Below are 11,164 nucleotides of genomic sequence, written 5' to 3'. Positions count from 1 at the left end.
TATATAATGTGTTCCTTTTTTCAAAAGAATTTCATGAATTTTAAAATTTTGAATTAAATTTTGATAATTTAATCTAATGATATTCGTAGTTTAATGCAAATTGTCAGGTCCCCGATAAACCAAAAGTCAATAACTAGGTCATGTAACGGAAAGCTAATATTGTTCACTGTTCAATAAGTTACTCTTCCCAGGTCCTAATGTTTTCAGGATAGATGCAAGTAAATGGCAATATAATAATGAAATAGGCCAATCTGATTTTATGTAACAATCATAAAAGTAATGATTATTATAAAGATTTATATTTATGGTTTACAAAAGAGCAGTAAAAGAAGATAAATACATAAAATAATATATAAAAATGAATACTTAATTTTGATATTCATTACATTAATTATGAAAATTATAGAATTCTAAGAATTTCGCTCAGCGTTGTTTTGTCTCATGGGGCCGAGGTGAATTGAGTTGCGTGCTCGTATATCTTCCACCCCATTAGTAGTATTTTCAGGCCCTTTATTTCAAACTTTAATTACTCTATGTCCAAGAGTGGCCTCTTCATTTACTGCTTGTGTAAATATCAGGTCTCTTGCCGGTTGCTATGTCTTTACGGTAACTGGATCCGGCTGTTCGGTTGTGGTACGCCATTTTCAACTGCTAATGCAGTGTTACTAAAAGGGCAATGACACCGACAGTTTCAAATTTGTTTCTTACAAGAGAATAATTTTTTTTCTATGTGATCTGTTGTGTACCTTTCAAGTATTACATACATGAATTGTACATTGTGTGTGCACGGTTTTACGTCCGTGTGCAGGACAGCCAACGTTGATAAATATATAATTCATTGAGCGTGCTGTACTAATGAAATTTATAACCTCAATTCACATTAACCGTATTGTTGAGAGCAGTAATTGGGTGAATTGTAGGTATAAGAAAAATATAATTAGAAAACTAAATGCTAATATATATCAGATATGAATGAATAGATTTGCTCTTTTCCATACATTTTTCTAGGGGAAAAAAATCATAATTTCGTATAATAATACGTTCATGGCATAATTCAGATTTAAAAAAAAAGTAGTATAAAAATAATAATATTATTGTTGTTATGATAATGTATGATATGAATAAATAATGAAAAAAAATACTATTACAAATGGTTTAGTATAAATGCTAGCCTGTTAAATTATTCTGAAATAATTTCTCTAAAATTTTAACAACTGTTTTCTAGTATTCTGATCAGTAACTATTAATATGTACAACACATTCACCAAAGGCATTTTGCCAAGCAATATCTGTATTTGCTTATGCATCGTCCATGGATCGTCGGAGCCACCGGGCCTAACTTTATCCTTTCATTGATCACATAGTTCATATTTGAATTTGGAAGCTGAGTGAGAGCTTAGCTACGGCATATGGTTGTCTCCAGAGGGAAATTGAAACTCGAATACATAAATTAAATTTGGACTTATACGTACAGCATACACTAAACATTGTGTGTTTCTTCTCTATGAGTAAAAAATTTTCTGCTCTGAAATTGCTTGTAAATTTTGGAAATTATCAGTATATTTTCTTTATATTATAATATATATATAATAATAATTTTTTATTTGAATATTTATTATTCTTTAATTAAAGTATTGTTTTGTTCAACAAAGAGGTACAAGAAGATAATAGATGATGGTATGGTTGGTGGTTACCAGTTTGTATTTTTGTAGCACAAAATAATATAAGTATTAGTGCTAATGATAATAATTAGTATGATGATGATATTTTTAAATAATAGTAATGAAAATTATTATGAATGCTATGAACTGCTATGAGTTTGTTAAGAATACATAACAAGAAATTATAATAAAATATTATATACATTTTCTTAAGAAGAGACAGAAACTTAAAACGATAACAATTTGCCGTGGTATGTGTGATAATTTTAGAGGCCACTTCTACGTCATATATGTGCTATACATATCAGGATTGCCATGTACAACTTCAATGTAACAGAATGTTACTGGGATATCCCCAAGACATTCATACCAAGATTAATCGTATTCACACACATTCATTCCATCTATGTAAAAATCTCATTAGAAATGCATTATTGAACCAATAACCCTACCCTAGGACATGCCTAGTGAAAAACAAATAATATACCGTAAAACCTCGAATAGAAACCCGGGATTTCTTCTTTGTTAAGAACCCTTAGATAGGATTATTTTCGAGATGAGCCTCTTTTTGAGATGGGTTTCTTTTCGCGATTACTTTTGCAAACTAAAGAGGGTGCTTCTTTTCAAAATGAATGCTGTACATTTTGGAAATTGCTGTGAGTCTAAGCAATAATTATAGCTTATAACCTGTTGCTAACATTTCTGATGTTGTTAATGATTACAATGTTTAACATTTTCTTCTAACATTACATCTATCCTTGTCATTAATGAACATGGATAATAACAATGTAAAAAGGAAATTTTTATGAATGTTATTGGGCCAGAAGTCTAGCCAATGTGTAAAATCCACATTTCAAATCAATTAAGTCTTGGGCATGCGCAGATAATATCCATGGATGTAATATCTCAGTAAGAAGTTTACTAAGATGTTATACGGATGTTATACACATTTTATATGGATTTGCTTTTACACTAAATATCAAAGTAACAGTTACTTACATTATGTTACATTCTAAATGTTGCTAGATTTTTATATGTGTGAGCCAGGTATTAATATTTGATTAAATAAAACATTAGGAGTCCATTATAAGTAGGATCAAGATGTGCTAATATATTTACAAGAAAGAATAGAACATTTCTTGCTGTTACACATATGCATTACTACATTACATTGAAAATGGAATGATTTACTGTGCTAGTTAAGATGGTTGCCGTGGCATCCTGGGTTCAAATACTTTAAATTTAATTGATAAATGTTATTGATTTATTGATTGATTATTAATCAGTTGATTGAATCGATTAATTTGACATGACGGAATATTGATGTAATGATCAATTTAAAAAATCAATTGAATGAGGTGGTTAATTTATTTTATTGATTATTGATTACAGATTTCAGTGATCAATTGAATGAAGTGATTGGTTGAGTGATTATTTTGACTGATTAAAGATTGCAATAATCAATGTGATTGATTGGTTTTGATTAATTGATTGATAAATTATTTTGAACGTTTGTGGCATAAAGCTAGACAATGTGTAACATCAATTAAAGGAGGTGATTAATTTGATTGATTGATTATTGATTATAGTGATCAATTGAATGAAGTAATTGGTTGAGTGATTATTTTGACTGATTGATTATTGATTGCAATAATCAATTTGATGATTGGTTTTGATAATTTATTGATAAATTATTTTGAATGTTTGTAGCATAAAGCTTGACAACGTGTAAAATCCATTAACCCACATTTTAGATCATTTAAAATGGTTTTTCATGCACAGATGTCATTATAACATTTTAATAAAAAAGTTTACCTAGATGTTATACAGATGTTTTACATGTATTTGCTTTCTCATTTGTATTAAAATGCCTTGTAGGGTTTAAAAACATTTGTTTTAATTGTAAATTTTATAGAAATGTTAAATCCATATGTTTTATTCAAATTTTAAACCATAAAATAAATTTAATATCAACATTTCAAAATTGCGGATATATTGTTATTATTATATTTATGTATTCAGGGCAGGTTGTTATAAAATGGCATGGCAAAGTCAAGGCTTGTATCTAATTAAATATTTTCTGGGTTAGTGACATACAAATCAATCAACATTAATTCAGAACAAATCCATATATTACAAAATACACTGTAGCAGCTAAAGTGAAAATGCCAATCCAATGGTACAAATTAAGAAAAAAAAAAGGTTCAACAAAGGATCTCAATTAGTTTCTAGTGAAGTATCGTATACCCATTAAAAAAACAAACAATACATGAAATAATTTAATATTATATAATAATATTCTAATGATAACCAGATACAGATACAGTAATATTGATTATTATAGTAACTTCTTTTTGAATAGTCTTTTATTGTGCTATAGTTGTGGATGTTTTTTTGTGAAAAGTAATTTCCTAGAAGGAACAGTAGAGGAACAATATCAAAATAATTACCAACATCAACATCTCAGGCAAGACATTAACTAGAAAAACAGTGAAGAGAAATACAATAAAGCATTGAATAAGAAAATTTAGCAAAAAAAAAAGAGAATGATACACTCAATTATTAATTTGTACTTTTAAAGGTACATGTATCGAAAAAATAGAATACTGTAGAGGAATTGCTTCTTTCATCAAAATTAACATTTTAAGAGAAGCTGTTACTCTCTCTGCGAAACTGACACTAAATAGGCATTATTAATTCATAGTAAATTAGCTAAGATGCAATAAACGAGACTGGAGAAGCCTGTGTGTGGATATGGCGAGTCAGTTGCATCCTGGGCCATTACCAAATAATAAGAAGAGGAGGAGTAAATGATTAGAATGGCCATTTTCTGTGGTCTAAATCATCTGTATAGTAGAAAAACTTTAGCATAAACGCTAGCAGATGGTTTTTCCATAAACAAAGGCAGTTACGGTTCATGTTGGTGTAAAGAAAAATGGCATTTTATTTTGTCATGGTTTGTTTGATTTTTCCACTTTTTTAGTACTGTATGTTACTTTAACTCCATGCTTTAATGAACTACTGTATGTAATCGTACCAAAACAGTATCTTGTACCTACTGATAGTAATGATTTTGTCTTTTTTTATATTAGCTTGAAAACAGTATATTATTATTATTTTTTCAAGTTATTATTTATTAATATTTTATGTAAAATTTTATTTGAACCGTTGATATCCATTATTATTGCACATTATTTTATTTTTTATATTATTATTCTGAAGTTTTGTAATTGGTTTCTTACAATTTGTATAATTGTCATTAATAAATATTCAGTAATAATATTAACAATTGTAATTTAGCTTTCAAATATTGCATGGACAATAAATAATAATAATTAAGTATATTTTAGTAATTATATTCAATAACTAAGTGAAGAAAATAGTAATAATAAATAATAATAAAAATAATGCTATAATCATTCTGTAAAATTGTTACCAAACCAAATTAAAAAAAAATAATAATGAGGATAATTATTAAAATATGTATAATACTGTACATTGACGTATGATTATAATTAATAAGATTACCAGTTAGTAATTATCCTTTGTGCTGCTATTTTCGGAATTAGATTACAGAGTATAATCACGATCAGCAGAACAATTCTTCTATTGAAAACAACTCAACAATAGATTTCTGTTCGTTTTCACCTACAGTTCACAAAATGCATTGCGGTCGTTGATCGCACCTTATCATAACAATACTCAGGATGGATTGGTTTTGTTCAGGTGATACATGATCAGGTGATCATGCGTAAGGGAAGTCAAACAACCTCCCAGCTCGGTTGTCAACTGCCACAATTCCTCCCACAAATCGGAAACGTTCCGTCTATTTTGTCACTGTCTGCACAAAGGCTTTGTTCTCCTTATAGACAGCAATGAATAGATATTGACGCTTTTTTTGTACTAGGGTCATGTGGTTACCGCTCAAGACCTATATTACATGTTCGCATGCGTACAAAGCGTGTGGCTTGCAAGATCTTGATCAATACTCAAAGCATGAACTCCCTAATTAGAATGGGTTGCATTTTATTTTACAAAACTCACAAAAAATTTGAGCCTAATACCAATTTGCTAACAGTAATACAGTGAACGAGAAGTTCTTAATTTTGTTCTACTAATGAAAAAGGTTTATTTTGGTCGAAATGTATACATGTAGTAAGGCATCAATGTGATTTAGTCCACCTTGATGTTTCACTACATATATTTCTAAAATATATATATTATTACAATGCGCTATACAAGTCCCCAATCATTACCATTAAAATAGGTGATAGGTAAAATGAATCCTAAGTTTTATGTTTCTGTGGAAGAAGTGTACTCCTGTTTTTGTAGATGAAACTACTGTGTGGCATCTATCCGTATCTCGCATATTGCAACCCTCTGCACTTCTAATTTTGATCAGTCCATAACCAAGACATTTAATTCAGCTGGTCACTAATGAAGTGACAAATGAAGACATCACTGAGATTTTTTTTAAAACACACACATTTTTCAGACCCAATATTAGGAACTATCTCCCAGTAGGCCTATACTTGACTCAGTGGCAATTACCATAGATCATTTGGCTTTTTTTTTTATATGCCTCTAAATGTTAATTGTGAATTTGAAGCCTAGCAGAAGAGGAATCTGACAAAGTTTCTCAAACCAGAATTTGAACCTGGGCCATTCTGTTGCCTATGTCGATACGCATTAACCAACTGGACCATTGAGGCTCTGTTGGGAATTCAAATCCAATTATAGCAACTTATCCTCCACAATCATACATATTTGTTTATACTAAATATTACTTTTATCATTATGTTTTACAATAACCCCAGCAAGTTAAAAATAAAAGCTCTTGAATGGCATTTTTCCGAGAGTCGGCAATGAGCAATCTAAAAATAGACACCGCTGGCCGATATGCATTAAGATTGCAATACCATAAGCCATGTTTACATGGTAACACATGATATGATAATCCCGCCAAAATTTACCGACTCGTCATCTTTTTGCTCAAATCAAACACAACACGCCCATTGAATTTGATAAATGGTATTATAGTGGGAAAATTATATCAGTTTTACTTTTGGGGTTAATCGTGGCACAACAATGAGAACGATTTAAGTCATGATAAAGAGTCTTTTGTGTTGTCCACTCCTACCTAGGGAAAGGAAGCTAAATATATAAATAGTTATAAATAGTTTATAAATGGGTTTATAAAGTCAAGTTTGATAAAAGAAAAGGAAAAAAGCAGAGGATATATTTGCTATTAATACAATATTTGATATACTTTTTTGGGTGTATATGATCAGTCTTTTTCTTGTTAAAATTGTTTTCATTTAGTTCTGAAAATGTTATTAATATGCAAGATATTTTACTCATTTACTTGTAGCAGTAAAAAGTAGTAATAAACTGGGAGTTATATACTACTCATTATCTATTTATTACACATAATAAGTATATTTTTAAAGACAAAAAAAAATCTTAGGTGTTTATGGACAAAGGTTAATATTTCTCTGATGGATTTAACCATATTGATTTAAATGCATCACTTATAATATATATATATATATATATTTGTGTGTATGTATACAGTAGATTTATATAAAGCAATAATAATTATTATTAATCACATTATTAATGATAATAATGATGGTGATAGTTGTGGTTTTTATAGGTTGTTATCAATTACCATAATAATCCAATCCTTGCGGGTTGATGAGGTAAAGACTAGCGAATCATCATATATTTCAAAAATGTAAAATATTGATGGAAAGGTAATATAATAAATAATTCCACATATTTAAAAATCAACAATAACAAATATAGCTAAATCCTACACTAAAATAATAACATTTTTGAAATAGTATTTTCAAATATGCAAGCAGCTCATAATAAATATTGAATGAAAATTAATTAAACTATACATGGGATTAGCTTGATCAAAGATAATGATTATCCAGAGAATAATATCGAGCATTGCACAACAGATTAAAAATGGAATATAATAGCTATAAAGAATGCAGACAAGCTAGGAAAAGACCCTGTTTTTATGCTCCCCTGCGTTACATTATGTTAATTTATGTTCTTACAGCACTACGTTTAGAATGAAGCGGTAGTGTGCACTGAGAAATGCATGCAAAATGAATTTAATCACCCAAGGTCATACGGAGGTAAGTCGTGTTGAGAATTCTCTCGAGTTGATGGGGGAAAATGAGAGATATTTATAAGAGAGGAAATAGAAGCTGATTAGATAGGAAGACGACACAAAAAATAACTTAAATTTGTAGCTGTTGCTTATTAAATTTGTAACTCTACCGAGATCCAGCTATTGTTTCCCCACAGCATTGTTGTTTTTCAGTCTTTTTCCTTTTAATCTACAGTATATAATACTGTATACATATAATACATGTATATATTATATTGTATTATTGTGTGGAAGGGCATATTAGCAGGGACTTGTTGGGTATGTGTAGTCTCAACAAATATAGTAATGATGTAGTAATTTGTGCATCAATGTTTGTTTGCTGTATATACTTATCAATTTGATTAATAGCATGAATATAAACTATACTCTGTATATGCTAACATTATAAGATCTTTGTTTTTAACTCTATTGGTTGTCGTTCAAAACTCATTCTATTTGTTGTACTCAACAACATACTGAACTCTTTATACTAAACGTTATCACTAACTCATGAATATTCATATGAGATCATTTATAAGCTTTCACAATGGATGCTGAGATAATTCTTGGATACTTTAATGGGTCGTTCTTTACCAATTAAAGTGGGATATCTTTTTCACGCCTGAGTAGGTCTAGATGGATTCCTTAAACCTACTTTGCTTGTTAAGATATACCGGTAGTAGGTTTACAATCCTTTCATATCTTTCAAAATCTGTTAAATATGCTTTGACCTATCAGTGAAGACAAGCAGCCATTTTTGATGACTTTTTTTGGTCTTCATCTTACCTCTGTATTTTGTCCTTCTGGTGTGTGCGTGTTCCAGGCCATATATTTACCAAGTGCACGCTATACTGATCGACTAGCTGGTTTTATATACTCTTCCTTTTTAGTCTGCTCAATGCTTTTATTGATTCCCGTGTAAACTTCCCCCATTTCTAACGGTAAATCAGCACGAACTTGAATTCCCACAGTCCTTTGCATCCATGGCGGAACACGTTCCATTGTATGAACTGGTGCAGGGAGGTTATCTCGTGGCTCTGAATATACGTCTGGTTGCGCAATCTTATAACCAGATCCATGAAGATAACGCTTTCTCACACACATATAGAAGTAACAGAGAAGGGTAGCAGCAAGAAGCGACAAAACAAGCAGGCTGCATCCTGCAATAGACAAGATCATGGCAGTTGTCATATCACCGTATGTATTCGGTGCGGCTGATTGATCTGGTTTTGGCTTGTCTGGGATAGGTTCAAGGGTGGGATTAAATGTATTTGGGTCAACTATTACTTGAATCTTTTTGTCTTTTACACCCCAGCCGGCACTGTTCTGTACCTCACACGTAATAGTAGTACCGTCATTCTTCTGAGTGAGGTGTTTTATTCGTAAGACCATGTCCTCACTCTCAGTCCTGTATTGTTCATGCGATAACGGTGGGTTAAATGTCCACTTATACTGCTTAGGCGTTGGATATGTTGGACTATTACAAATAAATACATGTTCTTTGTTAGTCTCTATTATAGTATCTCCAATTATATCAACTTCGGGTTTATATAAGATCCGGAGAGGACCAATGGAACATGTTCGTTCTGGTCCGACAACCACTTGTTGTAAAACGCAACTGAAAGTGTAATTGTACACTCGGTCCTTAGTAACTTGAAAAACATGTTTAATGCTAATTGAATCGGAACTGTTTAATTGGTCAGAAGATACCTTTTTACCATTGTATTGCCATTCTAAATTTGGTAATGGTTTTACATGCTCTGATTGACATTCGAGTTCTACCATGTCACCCTCTTTGATATTGTCTACTGGTTGAATACACTTTGGATATTCTTTACCCGGAACTTGACGCACATCAATTTGAACAGATTTAGATGTTATCTTAGGCACGTCATTGATTTGACACTTATAAGAAAAACCACTATCTTCGCGTTTCACTCTGTTTAAGACTAACCTGTAAGTGTATGTTTTAGCTGCCTCTGTGATTTCAATTTCAAACCGGTCTTTAAATGCATCAGATATTATTTTTTCATTAGTTATCTCCTGATCATCTTGCATCCAAGAGACGTTGACACCTGGCGGTACCTCAGCCACCGTGCATTCAAATGAGACGGGGTAGCCTTCGGTCGCTATCTTTGAGCTTGGAGGTGTTACAATTGAAGAGGCGAAGCAGCTATGAATTTGAAGTGCGAGTAGCAAAAAAGCAAGGGAGTAGATCACTCTGATTATTCTGACAGTGCACAAACCATTTTTACCCTTCATTTTCAGGTGGTCTGTCCTGCTGTTGCAGTGGGCATTGGTGTTTGAGCTGGTTTCTGCAGTTGCCAGGTATTATTCGTATGTTGCAATTTTGTTTCTACAGGCTTTGCAGTTCACCCGTTGCTCAGTATCCCGATTTCATTTCTCATGAGTACACTTGGTATAGTTCGTTGCCCGTCAGTCTTCTAGTGTGGCCCATGTACCCTTGGTTGTGCAGCTTCGTTCATATCATCAACACATGCCAAGCTAAAATGGAAAGTTAATCAAATTACTAGGAGATTGTAATGCCAATTTGGCCAGCTGAAAACAAAGTTATGTTACATTATAATAATAATTTCCTGCAGATTCAGAGTAGCACCTGGTTTAATTATCATTTATATATTAAAACCAAAATATATTTGTCAATGTCTTTGTAAATTATAATGGAAATCTTTGCAAATTGGAATTTTAATCATCACTGCTTTTGAACTTTTTAGTTGCCTCAAGTAACAACAAAACACAAATCCCTATCATCAACAATCGACAATTGATTAGTAATTTCAGTACAAAATCATAAATTTAACGCTTCACTAAGGGGTCATCCATTTTCATGAGATTACAAAACACACTGGGAGGTTAAAAATCCATGTGTGCTTTTGTTAAGTAGAGAAAAGACTTATGATCTTGAAGTAGCAACAACAATTTTATTGTAAGGAAGGGAGGGGCAAAAATGTTTTTTTTTTGTTTTGTTTTTTTTTTGCTCCCTTGAGAGTGATGAAACATATGTATGACTCCAAGCTAGCTAATAGCTATGTTATTTGTTCGAATATGGCCAAAATGATGATATTTGATTGCCGTTAATACTGTTAACAGCACTCTTGATTTATATTATATGCAATTGTTTCTAGCCCTTCCTATTGTGTAATGGAGTGTATCTGGCATTATTTGAATCTGTTCAACCATGAAGCCTCTGTGGTCTAATGGTTATGATGCTCACCTTGACAGCGAGAGGTCGCAGGTTCGAAACCTGTCAGAGGCATTTTATTACACAACTTCTTTATTCATTTATTTATGGGACTACATTCGTTGAGAGCTATGC

At 31.5% G+C, this 11,164-nt stretch overlaps 1 protein-coding gene across 2 annotated transcripts in view; it reads right to left on the bottom strand.

Moving 5' to 3' along the window:
• The window catches only part of LOC117120206 (hemicentin-2-like), a 32,269-nt gene that overhangs the window by 15,823 nt on the left and 5,282 nt on the right, over nucleotides 1–11,164 (bottom strand). Inside the window, exon 2 of one of the 2 annotated variants that reach the window (XR_004447306.1) lies at nucleotides 8,614–10,332. Coding sequence is in view for 1 of the 2 variants with exons in the window: in XM_033265221.1 (XP_033121112.1) it covers nucleotides 8,674–10,089 (1,416 nt within the window). In the remaining variant the exon portion in view is untranslated. Of the gene's footprint in view, nucleotides 1–7,214; nucleotides 10,333–11,164 lie in introns of those variants that run through there. The other variant, XM_033265221.1, reaches the window with a different exon arrangement.

Source organism: Anneissia japonica, unplaced genomic scaffold, assembly GCF_011630105.1.
Source record: "Anneissia japonica isolate Jap-2015-1 unplaced genomic scaffold, ASM1163010v1 scaffold630_len175559_cov166, whole genome shotgun sequence".
In the NCBI taxonomy this organism is placed as follows: domain Eukaryota; kingdom Metazoa; phylum Echinodermata; class Crinoidea; order Comatulida; family Comatulidae; genus Anneissia; species Anneissia japonica.
The sequence above is the reverse complement of the archived record's forward strand: the minus strand, read 5'-3'. Positions and strand labels throughout refer to the sequence as shown.